The 23874-nt window shown below is 47.6% G+C and overlaps 3 protein-coding genes across 3 annotated transcripts; 2 read left to right on the top strand and 1 right to left on the bottom strand.

Annotated features, from left to right (window-relative positions):
- Nucleotides 1–137: 137 nt before the first annotated feature.
- Nucleotides 138–11715, bottom strand: cnga1b (cyclic nucleotide gated channel subunit alpha 1b). The gene is given in 19 exon segments (XM_032583544.1): nucleotides 138–1085; nucleotides 1166–1201; nucleotides 1203–1342; nucleotides 1415–1646; nucleotides 1728–1880; nucleotides 2096–2158; nucleotides 2160–2222; nucleotides 2512–2684; nucleotides 2766–2902; nucleotides 3305–3479; nucleotides 3557–3663; nucleotides 5471–5575; nucleotides 5656–5778; nucleotides 5864–5917; nucleotides 5997–6068; nucleotides 6201–6331; nucleotides 9241–10773; nucleotides 10940–11101; nucleotides 11514–11715. Coding segments are annotated over 16 exon segments (1992 nt in total). The 5' UTR covers nucleotides 6317–6331; nucleotides 9241–10773; nucleotides 10940–11101; nucleotides 11514–11715; the 3' UTR covers nucleotides 138–842.
- A 2105-nt stretch (nucleotides 11716–13820) lies between these two features.
- Nucleotides 13821–19705, top strand: gp1ba (glycoprotein Ib platelet subunit alpha). Its single transcript, XM_032583542.1, has 7 exons — nucleotides 13821–15165; nucleotides 15280–15375; nucleotides 15512–15703; nucleotides 15811–15906; nucleotides 16686–16865; nucleotides 17692–18189; nucleotides 18517–19705. The coding sequence occupies exons 1-7, from the start codon at nucleotides 15004–15006 to the stop codon at nucleotides 19369–19371; spliced, it is 2079 nt and encodes a 692-aa protein (XP_032439433.1). The 5' UTR covers nucleotides 13821–15003; the 3' UTR covers nucleotides 19372–19705.
- Nucleotides 19706–20907: 1202 nt separating this feature from the next.
- LOC116732306 (uncharacterized) lies at nucleotides 20908–23838 on the top strand. The gene is made up of 3 exons (XM_032582376.1): nucleotides 20908–22628; nucleotides 23196–23455; nucleotides 23538–23838. Exons 1-3 carry the CDS (start codon nucleotides 22353–22355, stop codon nucleotides 23836–23838), a joined length of 837 nt encoding a protein of 278 aa, XP_032438267.1. The 5' UTR covers nucleotides 20908–22352.
- Nucleotides 23839–23874: the final 36 nt, after the last annotated feature.

Below are 23874 nucleotides of genomic sequence, written 5' to 3'. Positions count from 1 at the left end.
AAAATCTTATCGGGTTTTCAGTCATTATTACAAAACATGAAGCTAAAATAATTTATTTAAATGTTGTTCCATTGCTCATGCTTGTAGTTTTTCTATCTATAATATTTAACAGGATATGAAATGAAAAGAAGTGGGTGTTAACTTTCTTATAAAATATATTTATTTCAGCACAGTTTCTCCATCACATGTTGCATCATTAAAAGCATCAGGGTAAAGCCCAGAAGACCTGGTTCTGAATCCGCCTGGGTCAGGAGGAACATGCCGGTCTCTGGTTCTGCAGCCGATAAATGGGAAACTAAATCATACCTGGAAAAAATGGACTTTGGTTGAATTCATGTCATGAAATCTAGAGGGTTTGGTAGAACTCAGGCAGTTCTGGATGGACCTCAGACCGACTGGCATTCGGGTCTCAGGGTGAAGATTCTCCGCTACAAGCTAGCAGCCTGTCTGAACGTAGACAACTTACGTTCAGACAGTAAGTTATTGTTTCACATTTGTTACATAATAATTACAACAGTTTATGTTGTAATTATTCTCAGACATGAGAAAGAAAGTCTACATGCAGGTGAAACCTTCTACTCTGAACTGCTGCGTCCTTCAGGATCCGCTGAGTCTCCTTTCCAACAGGATGTGTTCCCAGTGTTCCCAGTGTCCCCAGCACCGGGTCATTAATACTGTACAGTCATTAACTCAGAGGACTTTAAATCTAAGGATCCATAATTACATATTTATTGACTTTAATTTGAATCTCGTTAGTTTATGGATTTATCTAATTTCTCGTCTCCTTCAAGTCCTTCTATCCTCAAACTAAAACTCAAATTCTTCTGTCCTCCACCATCTTCTTATTTCTTCTCTTCTTCTTTGGTGGTCTCAGGTGTGGGAGGGGGTGGAGCATCACCAGGTGCATCCTCCCGTGGCGGCGCCAGCTTCTTCTCCAGTCGGGTGACTCGGTGTTTGAGTTTGCTGTGAGTCGCATCGTGTTCTGCCAGCAGCCGGGCGTACTGGGTCTGCAGCGTGTCCAGGTTGCTCGTCATCCTGTCCACCTTCTCCTCCATCTCTTTGGGGTCTGGGCCCTGGGCTGCCACCTAGTGGACAAATAGAGAACATTTTACTTTCAGGAACACTTTAGTAGCTTCCTGTCCTAAGCCACATCCTGTGGTCATACCTCCAGATCCAGCAGGCCATCCTTCATCAGAATCTGTCCGTCCCTTCTCCTCCAGCAGAGCTTTAGCATCAGGATACTCTGTCAGCGCCTCCATCAGGTCGTCTTTGGAAAGACAGAAGAGGTCGGAGTACCCGATGCTCCTGATGTTAGCTGTCCTCCTGTTTCCTGCCTTACTACCTGTTTGACATCAAGAAGAAGTGTTTCTAATGGTTCTGTAGAAGAGACCTCCAGTCCATCGTGACCTCTCACCTTTGATAGCCAGGATACTGATCTCCCCAAAGTAACTTCCTTCACTTAGAACAACAAACTGCGTGATGCCATCATCAGCAACCACAGCCAGTTTCCCTTCCTTGATGATGTACATCTCCCTGCCGATGTCGCCCTTCTTGCAGATGTAATCTCCTGGACTGAAGACCTGCGGCTGCAGCTTCAGCACCAGCTCCACCAACAGACCAGCCTCGCAGTCCGCAAAGATCCGGACCTGCAGAAGCAATCAGAGGAATATTTACCAAAGGTTTGTATCCGTCCGTCTACAGAGGAGGAACTTGAAGCAAGAACAGACCTTCTTCAGGGTGTCCAGATGTACGTTGATGGCGATCTCAGCCCTTAGCTTGTCAGGAAGGTACTTCAGAACCTCTCTCTCATCCACAGCCTTCTTATTGGTCCACAGGAAGTCAAACCACTTAATCACTCGCTTTTCCAGGTCTTTAGTTACCTACAGAGGAAGAAGAAAATGTTTTAGAATAAGTCCATTACCTTGACATGAGGAAATGCAGTTATGGTTCACAGGTATAGATGTTGTTTGCTGATTAACTTTACAAATGTTGGAACATTTCCCAAACCAGTTGCTTCAAGTTCCTCTAGTGACTTTGCAGACAATAACTTTGAGTAGGTTTACAGAATGGGAAGCCCATGAAGAGGGAACTCCACCTTCCGGAAACTCATGTACTGCTTGATGGCGTCGATCCGGGCCTGGAAGTCGGCTCTGGCAGCAGTTCATGTTAGTGATCATCGAGCCAACGTTACCGACAATGGTGGCAAAAATCAGCACACCCACCTGGAGGACAGAAACAAGTCATGTTTGTAATTCCTGACAGGTAGATCTTCAGACTTTGCTTTGAAAAGAGTTCAGGATTTCTGTGACGAATCCGGAACCACAAGCTTCAACAAAGCTTCATCATGCTTTTATCAGGGAAGGTGCGTTTTCACATCCATCATGTTTGTTCTTTATGAAGTAAGACACGGTCACTCAGCATGACACATTGCAATTCTTTTCCAAGTTGTGAATATTACAGAACTAAGAATAAAGGCAACTAGAATCTATGGTTCTGTAAGGAATAACCCACCAGGAAGTCCGTCACAACGAAGAAGTACTCCGAGTTCTCCACAGGGGGCGGCGTTTCTCCAATGGTGGTGAGCGTTAGCGTGGACCAGTACATACTGTAGGCGTACTTCCTCACCAGACGGCCAAACTCAGGATCTGTTGGGTCGGGATACACGAACCTGTCAGAACCAAAACCTGGAGGAAAAAATTGGTAAGTAGAGTTAGAATAAATGACAAAGAAATTTCAGAGGAACCAACATGTGCAACATGACCTACCGATGGCTTTGGAGAAGGAATAGTAGAGGCAGGCATTCCAGTGGATGATGATGAGAATGTACATGACAAGGTTGGAGATACGTAGAGCATTGGGGTAATTGGTTCTGGTCTCAGTGCGCTGGAAGAACTCCATCATCCTGAAATGGAGGCATAGGAAGTGAAACCAGTTCAGAGAGCCAGGAGTTAGAAGCTCCTGCTGCAGTAAAACAGGGCTGACTAAAATTATGGACTCAACTCAACCCTAGCACACGGTGGTCCCAACTTTGGAGCTGAAGGTGCATGGATTAAATTGTTTTCAGCAATGTTATCACAAAAATGTAGCTAAAACGATCTTGAGACTGAATAATGGGAAATCCTTGAAAACGTGGGTTCAATGGACCCAACTGAAGCTTGAACTTTCTTAGATAATAAATCTGACCCCAGTGTTAAGACTGTTTCCATGTGTATGGTGGTCAGCATTTTGTCTGCTTGGATTCATTTCCCACAACTTGTGTCTAGAAACTCAAGTGCTGATGAACCAGTAAGAGAGTCTCAGTTACCTGTTGAATCTTAGAAGCTTGTTGAGGCGGATCTCAGGGTAGGTGGTACCAAGAATCAGGTACAGGATGTCAGTGGGAATCATGGAGACCAAATCCAGTTTAAACTGGAAAGTTTTCATGTAACGTTCACGTAGTTTCTGCTCGTCTTTCACCAGTAAACCCTGCTCCAGGTAACCTACGGTCACATGTATGCTTCGTTAGTACACAGGTGTGAAAACAATTACTTGATTATGAGTCAGTGTTCGTTCAGACCTGTCCTGGTTCTGAAAACCATGTCCATGATATAAATGACGTCACAGATAAAGTCCACGATGAACCACATGATCAGGTAGTCAGTCTGAAGCTCCTCAAAACAAGCCCTGAAAACAGACACAGTATACGACTTCTTCAGTATGTCAATTAGACTTGGAGACGCTCCAGCTGTGAACATCTCTTACGGAGCTGAAACTAAGAATGGCTGTGAAAAGTAGGGCTTGAATGTAGCATCCCTGTGGTAGAGAATACCTGGTGCCCACTGACTGGCCTTGACTAGGCAATCAAAGGCTTGGACTGACTTTCAAACTGCATTTATCTTCAAATTTTATTATACAAACAAGTCTGTGATCTAATCCATTGTCCCAGGTCTCAAACTGACAATGAGGGAACAGCTAGTCTTTCTGCAGCCCAAAAACAAGGTCAGCAGAATTATACCGATAATACCTGGAGACTGACGGACCCCAGCTCGGTCTTCAAACCTGCTAGTATCCATTCAGATCGTGGAAAATGAAGGAATTTGACATGAGACATGTGGGCAATCTCTATGCTCGACTGTGAAATCTCAACCATCCGTTGGACAGAGTCCCTTGGACCACACACCTGAGTATGGTCTTAGTCTACCCTCCCTGTTAGATTAAACTCATTTGAGCTGATGATTTCTCCATTCACCTTCTGTCAGCCAGTTGCTTGGTTTGGTTCATGACCAAACCAAGGACAGAGGATGTAGATCAACTTTTGACTCATCTTCTCAAGTCATTGCCCCATGATGACGTTGGTGCTGGTATTTCCTGTCCGCTCCACCATGGCAGACTGGTGTTGCTGGTCTCAGTTCTCAGTTTGAGCAAAAGAAACTCCTTTACTGGAGTCATTCCTGATCTGAAGGCACCACTCCACCCTCGTCTGGCTTCGGTCTCAGACTAACTGGACCAGATGGTACCTGATGTTCAGTTGGACTGTACAGGAACCAGATGGTACCTGATGTTCAGTTGGACTCTACAGGAACCAGATGGTACCTGATGTTCAGTTGGACTCTACTGGAACCAGATGGTACCTGATGTTCAGTTGGACTCTATGGGAACCAGATGGTACCTGATGTTCAGTTGGACTCTACGGGAACCAGCTGGTACCTGATGTTCAGTTGGACTCTACGGGAACCAGCTGGTACCTGATGTTCAGTTGGACTCTACAGGAACCAGATGGTACCTGATGTTCAGTTGGACTCTACAGGAACCAGATGGTACCTGATGTTCAGTTGGACTCTACAGGAACCAGATGGTACCTGATGTTCAGTTGGACTCTACGGGAACCAGATGGTACCTGATGTTCAGTTGGACTCTACTGGAACCAGATGGTACCTGATGTTCAGTTGGACTCTATGGGAACCAGATGGTACCTGATGTTCAGTTGGACTCTACGGGAACCAGCTGGTACCTGATGTTCAGTTGGACTCTACGGGAACCAGCTGGTACCTGATGTTCAGTTGGACTCTACAGGAACCAGATGGTACCTGATGTTCAGTTGGACTCTACAGGAACCAGATGGTACCTGATGTTCAGTTGGACTCTACAGGAACCAGCTGGTACCTGATGTTCAGTTGGACTCTACGGGAACCAGATGGTACCTGATGTTCAGTTGGACTCTACAGGAACCAGATGGTACCTGATGTTCAGTTGGACTCTAGAGGAACCAGATGGTACCTGATGTTCAGTTGGACTCTAGAGGAACCAGATGGTACCTGATGTTCAGTTGGACTCTAGAGGAACCAGATGGTACCTGATGTTCAGTTGGACTCTACAGGAACCAGATGGTACCTGATGTTCAGTTGGACTCTAGAGGAACCAGATGGTACCTGATGGTGACAGACCTTGCTGTACCTTGTTTCTCCTGGACAGACTGCTGTGTGTCGGGTACCTGGCTATGATCAGGGTCCAGTTGTACATGACTGGGATGGTGATGATGAAGAGCCAGTTGTAGTACGTGTTCCCAGCTGGATCGATCACTGTGATCTCTTTCGCCCTACAGACAGAAACCATGACAGCATGTCAATCACGATGCATCGTTTTACCGTGACGAGTTCAGGGCTCCAGTAAACCTACGCCTCCTCTTTGGCTTTCTTCTCTTTCTCCAGCTTCTCCTTCTCTTTCTGTTTCTCCTTCTCTTTCTCTTCCTTCTCCTTCTGTTTCTGCTCCTTCCTTTCCTTTTTCTCCTGCTTTTCCTTTCTGAGGAACAGAGAAGACAGACGACTGAACTTTGATGAAATCCACAACAGTCATCACCGTCCTGATGAAAAGCAGTCAGACTTACTCTCTTTTCTCCTTTTTCTCTTTCTTTTCTTTCTTTTTCCTCTTCTTCTCCTCCCTGAGAAGCAGATTAAAACATTAGTTTCAAGTGACTTGGTGTCTTCTTGATGAATTGTATCTACATGAACATTTCTCACTCCTCCTCTTCCTCGTTGTTGTTGCTGTTGTTGACGTTGAACAGAGCTCCAGCTCCGGCTCTTTGGGATCTTCTGGAAAACAAAGTTACACATCAGGGTCCAACCCTGTTACTGCCCCCTGCTGGCCTGGAGGGCCAACCAGGCCTGATGTTTCCACCTCCTGTCTGCCAGGACTCAGAGAAATGAGCTTCAGCAGCGACTCACCTGAGCCCCTCTGTGATGTCACCTGGCTCCGCCCCCTCCTCCAGGTCCTGCAGTACGATGCTGGGAGGGTTTAACCCAGATGAAGGGCCGGGGATTAGTGGCGCTACCTTCGCCATGGTGATGCAGTTGGTCTGGTGAGAGGAAGGAACGTTGCTCTTGGTTAAAATCTACGTTAACATTCAGGTTTTGGTTCTTTTAGAGAATATGCTGGTTTTTCTGGTGAATTTGAACTGGAACCAGTTTCAGGAGCTGATCCTGATCACAACTGATCTACATGGATTATTAAAATTTGAAATTAAAATCAATCATCCCTGAGCATGACTCCTCTAATGCAACCTCACTGATCACAACAGGAGCAAAGACTGAAGGTTTCTAATGGTTCATCATTTCTGATTCCCAGCGGATGAAGCAGGATTCCTCCAGTCTGCTGTCCTGCAGCGTTTAACGTTTCTGCTTCACCTGAATCCATTACTGGCTCTTTATCAGAGCTGGACTGCAGCTGGTGAGGCAGTTGGACATTTAACTCAAGTGTGTCTGGCCCTCGAGGAATGAAGTTTATCGGATTAAAACAGGAAGATTTGATAAACTGACAGACCAGAAACCTGCTGACTGTCTTTATCTCTGAAGAACCCTGAGGGGTCAGAGGTGAAACGTCAGGACTTCAGTCTCCTGTAGATGACTGAGGACTGTCTGGTTCTGGTCTCCTGGGAATCAAGGCCTCAGTCCAGATGCAGCTGGTTCTGGTTTCAGAGGTTCTCCAGAGAACATCCAGCTTCATGAAGGAACCCAGCAGAGGTTCTGGTTCTGCTTAACGCCGGGTTTGATTCTATAGCATCCAGGCTTTGACCATCAGAACTCTGATCGATGATCATCTGGACACGGAGAACCTGGACGCCCATCAGACACATGATGGGTCGAGAGGTTCTGTTCACCAGAACCCACCCTGGAGACGAAGCAAACCTGGAGAAAACTGGAGCCAAACACTGCCAAAGCTTTTTCTGGTTCTAACAAACCACCAGCACAGTGAGGCCTGGCGGTGGCAGCATCATGCTGCGGGGATAAAGAAGCTGATCAGAGTTGATCAGAGATCAAGATGGAGATAAATCAGGACAATCCTGGAGGAAAACCTGCAGGACAGGTGAGACTGGACCGCAAGTTCAGCTTCCAGCAGGACAGCAGCCTGAAATATTATGGGATGTTTCAGACCAGAGCAGACTCAGCAACGGCCTAGTCTAAGGTGGGCACACTCTGCTGATCTGATAATGCGCTAGCAGCAGAGCTGATTTTAAATTTAGAGCTTTAGCTGTTTAGCTAACTTTGAAAACTTTAACTTCCCCTAAATTAGTTTTCCTGGATAAGATGTGAAACACAGATTCAGTTTTGAAAGGGCTAACCGTAACCCTCAATGCTATGGTGGGATAGCACTTTAGCATTAGCCTCTGCTAATTACCATGTACCGCTGTAGCGTTAGCTTCTGCCTAATACTACAGTGGTATGGCTCCTTAGCATTAGCTTCTGCTAAATGCTATGCTGGCATAGCACTTTAATGTTAGCTAATGTTTATGATTATTGCTTTATGTTTATAGTTATTGAATACAGAGACTGACTGTGTGGAGGAGCATGATGGGAAACGGGTTGGTTGATGGTTTGAGTCCCTCCTGGTGGAAACATCTGAACATCTGGAGCTAAATGAAGGAGCTAAATGAAGGAGTTAAATGAAGGAGCTAAATGAAGGAGCTAAATGAAGGAGCTAAATGAAGGAGTTAAATGAAGGAGTTAAATGAAGGAGCTAAACGAAGGAGCTAAACGAAGGAGTTAAATGAAGGAGCTAAACGAAGGAGCTAAACGAAGGAGTTAAACGAAGGAGCTAAACGAAGGAGTTAAACGAAGGAGCTAAACGAAGGAGCTAAACGAAGGAGCTAAACGAAGGAGTTAAACGAAGGAGTTAAATGAAGGAGCTAAATGAAGGAGTTAAATGAAGGAGTTAAATGAAGGAGTTAAATGAAGGAGCTAAATGAAGGAGCTAAATGAAGGAGCTAAATGAAGGAGTTAAATGAAGGAGCTAAATGAAGGAGTTAAATGAAGGAGCTAAATGAAGGAGCTAAATGAAGGAGTTAAATGAAGGAGCTAAATGAAGGAGTTAAATGAAGGAGCTAAATGAAGGAGTTAAATGAAGGAGTTAAATGAAGGAGCTAAACGAAGGAGCTAAATGAAGGAGTTAAATGAAGGAGTTAAATGAAGGAGCTAAACGAAGGAGCTAAATGAAGGAGTTAAATGAAGGAGTTAAATGAAGGAGTTAAATGAAGGAGTTAATGTTGAACCCAGCAGGTTGGTGGAGATATCTGGACGCTGGAATACGTTTAAAATCAGATTTAAAAGATGGTTTCCTTCATGGTAGAGATGAAAACTGGATGTTTTTTATTGATCCATCTGGACTCTGGTTCCTCTGAGGTTAAACTGATGATTCATCTCTGCTGTCCTCAGAGTCCAAGTTTCAGTTAAAACACAGATTATATGTTAGATTTATGAATAAATCTGAATATTTTAGACGTCTTTAAATCAGATTATTTCCACAGGAAGTTCTAATGGAGTTTGACCGTCATTTTCTCCTGCAGTCGAGTCTGTCGGACTCAAACCTGCTGAAGTTTCACTAACCGGACCGGTTCCGTTCAGGTCAGACTAACCGGACCGGTTCCTCTAAGGTCAGACTAACCGGACCGGTTCAGTTCAGGTCAGACTAACCGGACCTGTTCAGTTCAGGTCAGACTAACCGGACCTGTTCCCTTCAGGTCAGACTAACTGGACCGGTTCCCTTCAGGTCAGACTAACTGGACCGGTTCCCTTCAGGTCAGACTAACCGGACCGGTTCAGTTCAGGTCAGACTAACCGGACCGGTTCCCTTCAGGTCAGACTAACCGGACCGGTTCCGTTCAGGTCAGACTAACCGGACCGGTTCAGTTCAGGTCAGACTAACCAGCAGCACGATGAATAAACTTGGTTCTGTCCGTATCGTTTCTCCCTCTGCCTTTTATCTCCTTACCTGTCAGCTGATAATCCCGGGTTCTGTGGCCTAGATCCCCTCCAAACACATCACCATGGAAACAGCGGGGCGACCCCCCGACCAGAACCTCATAAACACTTGGAGGAACCCAGAGAGGAGAGACCAGGAGAAAATGGGAGAAACCCGAGAGGAGGAAGGAGAGGAGGAGCCGATCCTGCAGGGAGTCTCTGTCACCCTGACAGGGATAAACGGATTATAGCAGGGATGATACGTCTGAGACTGGACCGGACCGGGACTGGACCTGGACAGACCTGGACTGGACCGGGACTGGACCTGGACTTGACCGGGACTTGACCGGGACGGACTGGACCTGGACCGGGACTGGACCTGGACACTGGGCAGGTTAAACAGGATCCAGGTTCTGGTCGGCAGCTGCAGCTCTGGGTCAGAACCTTCCTGTGTGTTTAAATTAGTTGAATGTTATCAGACGGTCAGCAGGTGGAGGAGTGAGATGATGATGATGATGATGATGATGATGATGGAGTTAAAATGACCCAGAAGAAGAGAGAATCTCAGAAAGCGAGAGAGAGGAGAGGAAGGGAGGAGAGAAGGAGAGAAGGAGAGGAGGTGTAAAAAGTGAGGATGGTTGGATTAGAGAAATCCTGCTGAGTCAGCGCTGGACTCTAATAACACACACACACACACACACACACACACACACACACACACACGGTGGGGGGCAGCTTTGATTGGCTTACTGGGAATTATCTGAGTGTAACGAGGCTGATGAAGTTAAAGGAAGCAGAAGCAGCGTCGACCAATCAGAGTCTGTCGTTCAGCCTGAGACTCCAGCAACGTTTCCTCATATCTGGTTTTAAAATAATATTCATATTCTGACTTCCTGTCAGCTGCTGCCTCAGCCGCGCCCTCTAGTGGTAAACTAGGCAAATAACACACACACACACACACACTGGCTGCTAACACCTACAGTTAGTTTTACCAATGTTTCTTTAATTAGTTTCTAAATTCCTGATAAATTGTGATTTTTAGGAACAAAGAAAATGAAACTTTGTTTTAGTTTTTAGGTTTTTATTAAATGATTTCTATGAATCAGACATTAATAATCGCACCACGAACAGTTTCAGCCTCAAACCAGAAACTTTTTCCCTGCAACCCAAATATTAATAAACTAAATGATTTAAACCCATAAATGATCAGAACCTGAACCCAAAGCCTCGACCCGCCGGGCCTCGACCCACCGGGCCTCCCTTCACCGCATTCCTCTACAAAACCACCTGACCCAAACCGCTGCAACACACCCAGACTGGATCAGAACCAGAACCATGGTCCCGTCAGAACCATGGTCCAATCAGAACCCTGGTCCCATCAGAACCATGGTCCAATCAGAACCCTGGTCCAATCAGAACCTTCAACCCATCAGAACCATGGTCCCATCAGAACAATGGTCCCATCAGAACCCTGGTCCACCTAGTTGGTCCAAACCATGCTGATGTGAGCCGTGGTTCCGGATCTGGACCTGGTGGATCTGCGTCTCCAAGATCTGTTATATTTCTGGAGAATCAGGACAGAAGGAGACAAAAAGTTACAGAGCAAAAGGAACATTTATGGGTTCAAAGGTCAGAGTCCAGAACCTCAGAGACCAAACAAACCCAAAGCTTAAATCATCTTGATATTCATCAGATGCTAGCAGAGGTTCTGGCGGTTCTGGAGGGTTTACCAGGATGCAGCCGTTCCCCTCCTCGATGCAGACTGCAGCTTGCAGTGCATGAAGACGTTCCCGGATCGCCCAGAGAACTGGAACATGTTGAAGGAGAAGAGGGTGGAGGTTCCCTCGCCGTTCCCTTCCACCGTCACAGTCGGGTCGGCAGGGTTGGCACAGCTGGTCCAAAACAAGAAGACGTCAAGAATCTTTAAGAATCCAGAATCTGGTCGACTTCCTGAAATCATCAGAAAGGCAGCAGCTCCTGGATGCTGCTCAGTGTACCAGGCTCCCTAACTCATACTAACCCCACCCTGTTCACCCCCACAGGGTGGGGTTGGGTCTGCCAATGGAGACGGACCCAACCCATCTAGAACCAAACCAGATATTAACCAACCAGAGCGACACAAGACATGAAGGAGCTAAAGCCATCGGAGGGATCTGTAAGTCAGAATATAACTACGCCTCCTGGTGGCTCAGAGGGGAACCAGGTTGACTTTAACCCCCTTTCCCTTTGGTTCCTTACAGAAAACATTCAGACCCACTGATGACTCGAACTGTTCAGTGAAACCGGTTTCTGACTGCTCCTCACCCGTTCCTGATCAGGTCATATCTCAGGCTCCCGCTGTCTGACTCCTGATTGGCCGCCCAGCGGGAATCGGTCACCACGGAGATCAGCTCTTCATCCAGCCCGTCGGTCTTCAACTCCACCCAGAGCTCCTCGTCCAGCCAGACCTCGGTGTTGGACTCCCCAGGCTGGGTGCGGGCGGCGTCGGTCTAGGCCCTCATGGTCAGGGTGTAGCTCCACACGCCAGAGGTGCTGAGCTGCAGACCAGACAGAGACATGAATCAGCATCTCTGAGGGATCATAGATGGGCATCTGCACCTCACACACCTGCCATCATCACCGGTCTCACAAGCCGTCACACACCTGCTTGTGATCTTAAAAGCCTTGATGGCATCCTGAACGTAGACGCAGGAGAAGTCGATGAAGACCTGGTCTCTGCGTGTGATGAGGTTGGAGGAGCCGTTGTAGTTGCTGATGGTGTTCTGGTAGATTATCTGGTTGTTGTTGCTCTGCAGGATGAAACATTGGGACCCATCAGGACCAAGCCCAACTTTAAAGAACGATCTCAAACTAGAGACTGAACCCACCATGACCTCTGTCCCACAGCGGTTGGTGTTGTTGAAGCTGAACGTCACCATGTGGGTCTCCTCGTCCATGCGCCCCCAGCAGGTCAGGTTTTTCAGGTGTAAGTTAATGTAGTCAACATGTTCGTCCTTCAGGAGACAGTTGACCAGCGTCAGGCAGGCGGAGGTCTGGTTGCAGACTGTTGGATCTCCTGAAGGACATAAAGGTCACCCCCAGGTCAGCTCTCCAGTAGTTCAGGCCTGTCGTCGTGTTTTCTCAGACGTTGCACCCAAAGCGTTTCTTTCTCGGTATTTGGAGGCAAAGATGGCTCGACAGAAGCAGCGAGTGTCTCTGCTGACCGTCTTCTCTCCACAGAACTCATGGTGGCTGCAGGGCCGGTCCTGGCAGAAGGCTTCAGGGTTCACTGCAGAGGAACACCAACACTGTTAGACTCATGAATGGTCTCTTTGCAAGGCGGGACGGTCGGGTGAAGCGGGTCTTACGGCACACGGCTTTGGACCTCCAGCCGACCAGCGAGACGTTACGCTTCAGCCTGCAGGTTCTGGTGTAGGCCTCAAGAAACTGGCACTTAAGGTCATCCAGGTCAGGATATCTGCAGAGTGTGTCGGTGCAGGCGGTGATGTAGGGCTCTGGGTCGAGGTCACAGCAGGAGAACAGCGCCTCCTTCAGGAGGTTACAGCTGGTGAGGAAAGACAGAAGGAGTCATGAACTCCTGAGGCAGACGGAGCACAGCCTGATGTTTGTGGTTAGTCTGATTACTGTTCAGTCATCCTGGTGCAGTTGATCATGGAGTCGTTGGCGTCGTACTGCGTCTCACAGCCGTCAGGAAGGGAAGAGATGCAGGTGGAGATGTTTGATTGGACAGAGTAGAAACCAGACCAGAACATGAAGGACTTGATGTTTCCTTCAGAGCTGGGAGTTTTCAGACGCTTGTCCGGCGGCCATGTTGGAAATGTCTTACATTTAATTAGCAATTAGCTCATTAAATACTTTAGTTTGGACCCAAAACTTTATCTCCAAACTAAATATTTGATTCTGAGCCAAAAAAAACAACAACAACCAAACAAAAAAAAAACCTTTAGCTCAGAACTAGTAAATATTTAACTAAATATTTTAACTAAATACTAAGCTATAGAGATAGAGATTTAGCTTTGAGCTAAATATTAGCTAGAAAGCTAAATATTAAGCTAGCAAACTAAATCTCTTATTCTTTTTTTTTTACCCCTCCAGGGGGTATTTTGTGGCTCTAGTGCCCCTTAAATGACAGCAGGCTGACAGGAAACGGGGAAGGAGAGGGAGGAAGACATGCGGCAAATGTAGTCGGATCCGGGAGTCGAACCCGCGACGGCCGCGTCGAGGACTCAAGGCCTCCAAATATGGGTCGCGTTAACCGCTACACCACCACGGCACGCCCTAAATCTTTTATTCTGAGTTACTTGAATATTTAGTTAACAAGTTAATTATTTTGCTTGAACTTTAAAGAACTTTAAAGTTTCAGAAGTTTTTTATTGATAAAAATGTATTTATAAAATTTTCTGCCTGATTTTATTATTTAGTAATAATGTTATTTATATGAATTATTATTATTTTGTTTTTTAAAATACCATAACTTTATATTTCATCTGTCTGATCATTTTTAAATATTAAATCATGTGAATCAGAACTTCAGTCGACTTGTAACAAAATATTTTTTAATTTCTTGGATGGTTTTGATTAATTTTGATGAATTTTGGTCCAGTGGTTATTTCTGCTCTATAAGTCGTGTGTGTGTGTGTGTGTGTGTGTGTGTGTGTGTGTGTGGGTGTGTGTGTGTGTGTGTGTGAACCCAGAACCAGCTGAGTCAGCGTTACAGAACCAGAACCAGAACCAGATCACCAAAATCCATTGCAGTTTCAGATCCACATCCACAGCAGTGGATGAGGAAAGATGTGAAACGTGTCGGTGAATGTTTGAGTTTTCATTGGTTCACGGTGGACAGACTGACGGACAGAAACAGCAGAAGAAGAAAATCAGCCACGTTTCTTCATCATTCATTTCCTGTCACTGATACATTATGATTATGGTTTGATTGGTTGATCTTAAATGATTGTTTATTTAATATCCAGCAGTATTATCCAATATAATATAATATAATATAATATAATAGCTTTGTGGAGGAAATGATGAATATTATAATGAAGAATGAAGAACAAAAATCAAACGAAAGGATTTAACAGGAGGAACCAGGAAGGAGGGATGAGAGAGGAGTGAATGATGAAGGTGAACAGAAGGAGCGAGCTGATTGGCTAACAGGCTGCAGGTGAGAAGAGAGAGAGGAACAGGGGGCGAGGGAGACAGGAACTGAAAAACCAGAACCAAGACAAACAAACTAAAGTAAAACAGAAACTGGGCTGATCTGATCAAGGTAACAATCACTACAGTTATAAAAAATGATTCATAATTTAACCAAAGGAAACATTATAGATTCATTCCTTGCAGACAGAAGTTTCTTTATTTCAGTTAAATGATTTTCTGCCTACAGTGATTGAAAACATTTAGCTTTAGAATATCAGAATGAACAATATTCTAGTTCATTTCAAAAGGCCTATTTAAAGTACATGGAGCCTCATAATGTGTTGAATGTGTTGAACAGCCAGCAGTGTTAGTTTAACCAGTTACCTGAGGCAGCAGCAGCTGGTGGTTTCCTCTGTAACGGGTCAGAACGTGATGAGCTTCCTGTCTGCTGCTGAGCCTCCGTCCATCTGAGCAGCAGGAAGTTTGTTTCTCCAGATAATGCAGCCGCAGCGACGTGGAGGAACTCAGCAGGAGACCAGGAGCCTTATCTCCCTTCCTGCTGCCCATCAAACCGCCTGCTCAGAAACCAGGCGGCTGGAGGTTCTCCTCCTGCACCTCCTTCGCTTCTCCTCAGAGCCGCTGAGCCTCAGTCAGCATGCAGCTCTTCCTCCTCCTCCTCTTCCTCCCGCTGCACGGAGCCATGGCCGCCTCGGTGCCTGGCTGCCACGGCGACAGGGACAAGGACCACCGGCCGAGGGAGAACTGCAGCCACGCCGGGTTCAGCCACATCCCAGCAGGACTGGACCAGCAGACGCAGGTACCACGACCCGGTTCTGTCTCAGAACATCTGGACATGCTAACATCTCAGGACAAACATCTGGACAAACATCTGGCTGGAACCTGACCTTGAATGTTGCCGTTTCTTCTCCAGGTCTTGTTGTTTCCATCCAACCTGTTCTCCAGCCTGTCCTGGAGCTCCTTCCAGGTGTTTCCAGGCCTGTATGAGCTGGACCTCACAGCCAACCAGGTCTGTGCTGCTGGTCAATGTCGCTGAGCGTGTTAAGATGTGTGTGTGTGTGTGTGGCCCTCCAGGTGAATGTGGCGTATTAAGGTGTGTGTGTGTGTGTGTGTGTGTCTGTCTGTTGGTGTGTGTGGCCCTCCAGGTTCCGGCCGTGGCCCCCAGCTCCGCTCCGGTTCTGGCCGGCCTGGCCGTCCTCCGGCTGGGCTCCAACCGCCTGACGTTCCTCCCTGACGGCGCCTTCGCCGCCTGTCCCGCTCTGACCGAACTCTACCTGCAGAACAACTCCTTGGCGTCTCTGACCGACCGCAGCTTCTCCGGGCTCAGCGTGTTGGAGGTCAGCCTGTCGCCGTGGCGACGCCATCTGAGGGAGAGAGAGGATAATTAGAGCTAGAGGTCTGGACGATGTCCCGATGGAAACTGAAAAGTGTGTCCGTCCTGCAGATCCTGGACCTGACGGCCAATCGCATCTCCATCCTTCCTGCTCTCATGCTCCACCCACTGACAGCCATAGAAACCCTCTACCTGGAGAACAACCAGGTGAGCAGCTGGAGCCCAGCCATGCTATCACACCATGCTAACAGATCATGCTAACACATCATTCTAACACACCATGCTAACACATCATGCTAACACGTCATGCTAACACATCATGCTATCACATCATGCTAACAGATCATTCTAACACACCATGCTAACACATCATGCTAACACGTCATGCTAACACATCATGCTAACACATCATGCTAACGGATCATTCTAACACACCAGGCTAACACATCATGGTATCACACCATGCTAACACACCATGCTAACACATCATACTATCACACCATGCTAACACATCATGCTAACAGATCATGCTAACACACCATGCTAACAGATCATGCTAACACAGCATGGTGTGTAACAGCACAGAATATTTCCAGAAAAACTTTGACTGAGCCGTTGGTAGAGGTTCTGATGCTGATGAACTGTGAGGGTTAAAACCCAACAGCCCAACGTTTAGACCGATCCACTCAGCACCTTGAACTTAAACTGCAAAATAAAAATGGCCGATTCTCCAAACTGGTCAGCAGATCTGTGATGTAATAAATAAAATGTAACAATAAAGAAAAGTGAACAGAATGAAACATCTGACCAAACAGAAGATAACAGATCTTTGGTCCATCAGGACAGACTAGATTCTCTTCGAGACTAAAGTGAAAAACTAAACATGTTGAAGGTTTAAAGTTTTCCTGACGTCCCTAAAGGCTGCAGCTGCTGCCTGCTGCCTGCAGGGGGCAGCGGTGAGCTGACGTCTGGTCCTTGGTTGTCAGATCCAGGTGATGCCTGACGGCTGGTTCAGCCAGAAGGAGGACGTGCCGTACCTCTACCTGTCCCTCAACCCCTGGGCCTGCTCCTGTTCCCTCGGTTACCTCCGCAGATACCTGGACGACTTTGAGCTCAACATCTACGTCAGAGACGGCGCAGAAATCAGGAACGGTGTGGACAGCGTGGTAAGCAGACTTCCTCTCCTCACTGCTTCTTCAGGAATAACTCTGCTCTGATTGGATGAAACGTCCAGCATGTCGACTTCCTGGAGGAAACCCGACGCCACCGGGTCGGCTGAGCCCGGACGCTTCATGTTGCCACGGAGACGGTTTGTAAACACAGCCTTTATTCATCCAGGATCCACTGAGACACAGTTTACCCAGTTTACTGTACTGGGCTGAAGCCAGTAAAGCTGGGAGCTCCAGTCCAACAGGCTGAGATGAACTGGATGGAGGTCAGGAGGAAAACCTGAGCGACGATCCACAGGCAGAACGTTTCTATTTATGATGAAATGAGATTTTTCACCAAAATGTGTCCAAATACAGAATTTAGAGAGTCCAGGTTCCACTGAGAGCAAAAGTAGAGCTGGAAATATTCCTCAAAAAACTAAAAAAATCTAAATATTCCTCTAAAAAACTAAAAAACAATTAAATATGGAGTAAACAGGAAGTAGCAGTTGCTAGCTAACATCCAGCACACAGATAAATGTCACGGTTTCCCGCCTTTGATTCAGAGGTTTGGACTTTACATTTTTCAGTTTGGTGCCTCTGGTAAGGCACAGACCCACCAGTAGGTGGCAGTGTTTGCTACAGCAGAACTTATTCAGCTAACGTGTTTCCATCTCCTCTTCAAGTCAGATGTTGCCGCTTCCATCAGCCGTTGCTTCAGAACGTTTTTATAAAAGCCGTAACAGTGAGGAGGATCTCTTCACCCAACGTAGACATACGTCACTCAGACGCTGCTGCTGCTGCTTGGCTCACCTGGAAGCTAAACTCTAACATTTGTTCCCAGGTGTGCGATTCTCCGCGGCGCCACCAGGGGAAACCTGTAGTGACTCTGGAAGAGTCCGATCTCTGCTCAGCAGACGGAGAACCAAAACCGCCTAGAATGACCTCACTTCCTCCTGACCCGACGGCTCCAGCTGCTTCGGTCCAACCGTCCGGCCCAGAACCTCCAGCTGCAACCTCTCCTCCTCAACCCACGACCCCTGACCTCATGACCACGTCTGCAGAGCGGGCCTCAGTCCGCCACAGAGTCACACGGTCCTGGTACCGGACCTTCACCAGTCCGAAGCAACGCTCCCATCACTCCAGCTCAGAGACGCAAACAGGAAGTTCATCAGTTGGCTGGTTTAATCGGACCGCACACCCGACTACTGAAGTTCCTCTGGCTCCTGATGTTCCCTCAACTACAGATGTTCCCCTAAATACAGATGTTCCTCTGGTTCCTAATGTTCCTACCAGCAGGGGGCGGCATGTCAGCGTGGTTCCTACCAGCAGGGGGCGGCATGTCAGCATGGTTCCTGCCAGCAGGGGGCGGCATGTCAGCGTGGTTCCTACCAGCAGGGGGCGGCATGTCAGCATGGTTCCTGCCAGCAGGGGGCAGCATGTCAGCGTGGTTCCTACCAGCAGGGGGCAGCATGTCAGCGTGGTTCCTACCAGCAGGGGGCAGCATGTCAGCGTGGTTCCTACCAGCAGGGGGCGGCATGTCAGCGTGGTTCCTACCAGCAGGGGGCAGCATGTCAGCATGGTTCCTGCCAGCAGGGGGCAGCATGTCAGCGTGGTTCCTACCAGCAGGGGGCAGCATGTCAGCGTGGTTCCTACCAGCAGGGGGCAGCATGTCAGCGTGGTTCCTACCAGCAGGGGGCAGCATGTCAGCATGGTTCCTGCCAGCAGGGGGCAGCATGTCAGCGTGGTTCCTACCAGCAGGGCGGCGGTGTTGTGCGTCTGGCTGTCTGCAGGCTGTCTGCTGCTCTGCGCGGCGTCGGCGGCGTCGGTCCTGCTGACTCTGCTGAGGTTCTTCTTCTGCTACCAGAAGCTCTACAAGCCGCTGAGGCTAATGCTAGCAAGGAGGGCGAAGGCCATGGAGGGCGCGGCTCTGCTGAGGAGGGCGGAGCAGGCAGATGGAGGAGTGGTGGCGCTGTACCGCTCTCTGCTGTTTGTCCACAGAGAGGGAGGAGGCTCTGCGGGGAGGGAGGAGGGAGAAGGAGGACAGACGGTTACTCTGAAGCTAGCAGGAGACGGGACAGGAGTGGAGGACAGAGGAGTTTACAGGAGGAGCATGTACCGCCTGGTCAGCAGAGAGGAGGAGCTGGAGGGATGGAGGGAGGTGCTGGAGGAGTGCCGGGTCTCTGCAGAGGATGGAGGCAGGAAGAGAGGGAGCAGGAGGGAGGAGGCGGCAGGAGGAGCAGCAGGAGGAGGAGCAGCAGGAGGAGGAGCAGGAGGAGTAGCAGCAGGAGGAGGAGCAGCAGCAGGAGTCTCCAGGAAACGCTACAGCGTGATTCTGAGGGAGGAGCGGGAGGAGGTGGGGGGAGGGCGGGAGGAGCTGGACTGGGTGGTGGGAGGATGGGAGGCGGGCCGAGGAGCGGAGGAGGGGCCGAGGAGCAGCTGGGGGGAGTGGCTGGCTGGCTATTTACCCAGCATGCTGTGGGGCCTGGCTGCTCCTCCTGAGGAGGCGGCAGCAGCAAAGTGAGGAGTCAGCGTTGGCCTCCTGTTGCTCTGCTGGTTTCTCTCCCAGTTAAAGTTGTTCTGATTATTTTAGCCACATTAGCAGATGAAGGCGCCATCAGGAGTCACACTAGGCCCACTGACCTCTGACCTTCAGTGACCTTCACCCTCCAGATTCTCTCTACGCCTCTATGCAGATGACGCCGTCTTTCGTTTCACTGAAAGCAGAAACTGTAGATGACCTGCAGGCTTCATGGACCAGTTATCATCACAGCTTCCACTGAACCACAGCAACGCAGCGTTTACTGCCGGTTACCATGGAAACGGCCTGCACAAATTAAACCTTCACTGAAACCAAACCTGTTCTCCGTGTCTTCATTGAATGTGTCACTGAATGTTTTCAGCTCAAGGTCTAATGTTTTGTGACAGGAGTGGGTAGGACTTTGACTAGGCCACTTCAGACTGTGTTAGCATTAGAAGCTACATTTAGGCTAACATCCTCAGTGTTAATATGAATATTCAGTTGTTTAGACTTTCAACCAAATTCCTTCACCAAAATGTTAAGAATGTATAAACATGTAATAAAACTAACATTTGTTCTTCCTGCTGAAATGACTTTAGTTTTTAATGTTCTTAAAATGTTTTTACTGTTAAATATGAATAAGTTCATTATAGTGGGGCTGTAACAGTGAGAGCTTCCTGTGGCCTTCAGTGCTGCCTCAGACCGGACCAGAGATTCACATCCAGTCCTGGACCTGCTGCTGATACTCTGAACTGTTTTGTTGCTTAATAGATAAACTGATTGATACTTAAAACAGAAATTACTGATTGGGTTTTAAAGAGGGAATGAAAAACTGTGACTTTAAGTTCAGAACCAGATATTTTATTTGTGTAAATCTTCAGCAAACCTCTTGGTTCTGTTCAGAGTTTCTGCTTTTCTGTTTAACAAACATTGGAATAAAATTAACGACTGAAAAGTGAGTTCAGTGGCGATAACCCTAAACATCAAAACCGCAACAAAATTAGAGTGAAAGTTGATTTAATCTGTTTGGTAAAATAAAAATGATCAGGAAATATTTATCTTACAAACTGACAGGATCCAGTTTCTGATCCTCCACACCAGCAGGTGGCGGTAAACATCGTCTGCTGTCGGACAACTAATCTGATCCAATCAGAGTCCAGCGCGTCCCGGTTCCGACAGAACTCCGAGGGGAAGAGGGAGTCCCCCCTCCCCGACCTGTAGCTGGAAGCTCGTCCAGTAAGTCCTAAGAGTCTTTTTAACAGACCTGGTTCCGACAGGCCGAGGTCAGAGCTGGAGCTGAGCAGCTTCGGTTCGGGAAGGTTCTGCTGCCGGTTTCCATGGTAACGGGTGAACTATTTCTCAGGTAGAGAAAGGTTCTGGTTCTGGTTCTGAACTTATTAATGCCTCTGGTCTGGTTGAGCTCAGGTTCACTGTTAAACGTGTCTACAGCATGACGTAGCCCGGAGGTGACGTCATGGTGCGTTCAGGTACATCAACTACGTCACTTAATCATTCGAGGCGCCATGATGGTCGTGTGGAATGAGCGACTGAATTTTCCCAGGTTGTTTTTGTCTGTTTCTCTCCTGGTTTTCTAAAAGTTTATAACAGCTAGCTTACAAACCGACCCGAACCTTCTGCCTCCTGATGTGTTGATCAAATTACAGACTTTTCCTGAATTCACACCACATCATTTATCTCTGACCTAAACGGCGTTTCCGCTTAAAACGGAGCAGCATTAAAAACCTATGAGATGCTAACCAGTTTCTGTTGTACATGCTAGGCTACGTGACGGCGCGTCTCCTTGGTTACTAGTGGTTACTAATGGTTACCAATGGTTACACGGTTCCTTCTCCTTAATGTTTTATTTGATATCTTTCTAATCATACTTACTTCTAGAGGATATGAACGTTAATCTTTCTACCTTGTAATAAGTTTCGTTTCTGAGGGCTGACGTCATTAGGTTTGACTGCTGCTGTCCGTGGCGGCCATCTTTCTTCATTAAAAGTTATCAAATAAAATGACAAGTTTGGTTTCCATCTTGTGAGCATTTTTAAAGTGAAATCAACTAAATAATAGAACATCAGGTAACAGGTCTGTTTTTAGACAGGCTTTAAAGAGCCGCATCGGTTGTTCTGACGTCATGGCGGAGTTCTGGGGAGCGTGACGTCACGGTCAATAAATGGTGGCTCGCAAAAGTAATCAGAATCAGTAAATCAGTATTTCATTGGAATTTAATGTGAAAGAACAAAACAAAGTGGAAGTAGAAAGAAAAATATACGATTCAAAATATTTTACAAATATTTCCGTCCACCAGGCTGTAGTTTGATAAGAAAAATGAGTTTATTAAATTATACTAAAGAAATAAAACCTGTAAAGGGAATTAGAAACCAAAATTAGATGAATGAAAACCCAAAAATAAGCAAAAGCCAAAACAACCCTAACAAAAACCCACCAAGACAAACAAACCAACCAAATGTGTTTCTGAGGAGGGAGAGGAAAGAGCCTCCTGTCTGCTGCAGCATGGCAGCTTTACTGCAGCTTTACTGCAGCAGTCAGGGCAAACAACAACACCCACAGAAAGCCTGCTGTGTCCAGAACCCTGTAAGAGACGAAGGGCAGAGACCTGCTGGAGCCGCAACACAAATAAACTAAAGTTTTCAGCCCCCTTTTCTCTGAGGGCAACAAGTTGCCTTCATAAGTTGCCTGATGTGTGTGATCTAGTCTCAGTACAAATCCAGCTTCCAGATCGTCCATTTGGAGTGAAAGGTGGATTACAAGGTGTAATTCACCTTGGTAAGAATAATGAATAAGTTTAGAGTTTAGTTAAGTTTTGCAAAAATCATATTTTTATGTCCTGATCCCTGAAAGGGTTTATCGTCTTTAGTAGCTAAAAGTTTAATGAACCTCATCAGCTGCTGTTTCTAACAAAGTGTTTCTCCAGAAACTTCAACTGAAGACCTGAGAGTTTATCAGGCAGGAGCAGAATGAAGGAGGAGAACCAGGAGAACCGGGAGAACCAGGAGAACCGGGAGAACCAAGAGAACCGGGAGAACCAAGAAATTAAGACTGAGGTAAAGGTTGAGGAAACTGAGGAAGTTAAACTGGCTGAGAACCATGAGGACCACCAGGACCCAGAACCGGACCACCAGGACCCAGAACCGGACCACCAGAACCCAGAACCGGACCACCAGGACCCAGAACCAGGTTTCCACACTCTGGACACCACCCAGACCCAAACGTCTGTCTCCTCTGGTCTACAGGTCAGTGTTTGGGTGCAGATACCAATGATAGCAACGATAAAGAAAGAAAAATTACAGTAGAAAATATTTTCTGTGATTTTTTGCATAAAAAGGAGAAAAACTTTGAGATTTTTAGGCTTAAAAGAAACAAATTGTTGTTCAACTAAAACTCTCCAGAAGTTTTAATCCGTCCTAAAGAGCAGATTTTCTGTAAAGTCAAAGTTAGTCCTCATCAGCGGGCAGAAGAGAAGGTCTCTTGGCTCTCTAGCGCCACCATCCTGTGGATAATGACAGTACACGTCTCTCTGGTTAAGTTTGTATTGGTGATTAGGTGAGGCCTGTGGGGCACTAAGACTTTTGCCCATTTTGAGATACTTGCTGTGTAAGCTCACAGCAAGTATCTTTTGATTTTATGTCAAATCCTGTTTGGACCTTCAGAACCGGTCCTCTTCATCAGGTTGTTGAGCCTGATTTTGGCTCTGATGCCAACAGAGGAGTTTACATTCACACCTCCCCAACCTAACTGGACCTTTTACAGCTGGGCTGCAGGATGAACCCTGAGACTCAGCTTTAGTTTTGGTTGTGAAGTTTCAGGAAATGTCTTGCACCCTGCTGTGCTGTCCCGTCTGCCAGCCCTGCCTGTGGAAACATCTGAAGGATGTTCACCACGTGAAAAATGCGTCAAAGCCACAGCTGACCTGGTCGAGCGGTCGCACCAACATTCAGTCACATCCAGAGCCGACTGTAGATGAGAGGGGCGAAGAGTTGAACCGGGCAGCGACCGCCGAAGCCCCTCGGCTGGAGGAGAGGAGCGGGACGCGGCCAGGCTGCACTCAGCTCTTCAAGGCGTAAGCAGCCGCTCCTGGTGTGGAGAACCGCTGGAGGGGAAGGAGATGGAACCTGACTGGCTGGGTGTTGTTTTGCTTTCAGAGTCAAGTCACGACTCAGAAAGCTGGAGTGGGACAAGAGCGAACTGGAGGCAAGAGTGGGTCAGTTGGAGCGGGTCCTGATGGGGGCGCGGCGCAGCGCTGCGGCCGACAGGGCGGAGGAAGGCCGTCAGCCGGCGGGTGGACCGTCGGACCCGGGTGTTTCTGCAACGCAGCGCAAGAGGCGGAGGCAGCGGGCACTGGGCGAGGCAGCGGCAGCGGACGGCGCCTCGTCGGGCCGTTCCTCCGGGACGCAGCCTGACCAAGGAGCAGGAACCACGGTGAGATCATCAGAACCACGGTGAGATCATCAGAACCTCACGTCTCTAATGGTGACCCTC

The sequence above is a fragment of the Xiphophorus hellerii genome, chromosome 14 (genome assembly GCF_003331165.1).
Source record: "Xiphophorus hellerii strain 12219 chromosome 14, Xiphophorus_hellerii-4.1, whole genome shotgun sequence".
NCBI lineage: Eukaryota > Metazoa > Chordata > Actinopteri > Cyprinodontiformes > Poeciliidae > Xiphophorus > Xiphophorus hellerii.
This window is presented reverse-complemented; position numbering and strand designations above follow the sequence as displayed.

Excerpts from the sequence above, each read along its gene's own strand:
- gp1ba (XM_032583542.1), top strand. The coding sequence starts at position 15,004 with ATGCAGCTCTTCCTCCTCCTCCTCTTCCTCCCGCTGCACGGAGCCATG. Across the intron at positions 15,166-15,279 it reads GACTGGACCAGCAGACGCAG|GTCTTGTTGTTTCCATCCAA; the intron begins GTACCACGACCC and ends TTTCTTCTCCAG. Across the intron at positions 18,190-18,516 it reads CTACCAGCAGGGGGCGGCAT|CATGTCAGCGTGGTTCCTAC; the intron begins GTCAGCATGGTT and ends AGCAGGGGGCAG.
- LOC116732306 (XM_032582376.1), top strand. The coding sequence starts at position 22,353 with ATGAAGGAGGAGAACCAGGAGAACCGGGAGAACCAGGAGAACCGGGAG. Across the intron at positions 22,629-23,195 it reads CTGTCTCCTCTGGTCTACAG|TTTCAGGAAATGTCTTGCAC; the intron begins GTCAGTGTTTGG and ends TTGGTTGTGAAG. Across the intron at positions 23,456-23,537 it reads TGCACTCAGCTCTTCAAGGC|AGTCAAGTCACGACTCAGAA; the intron begins GTAAGCAGCCGC and ends TTTTGCTTTCAG.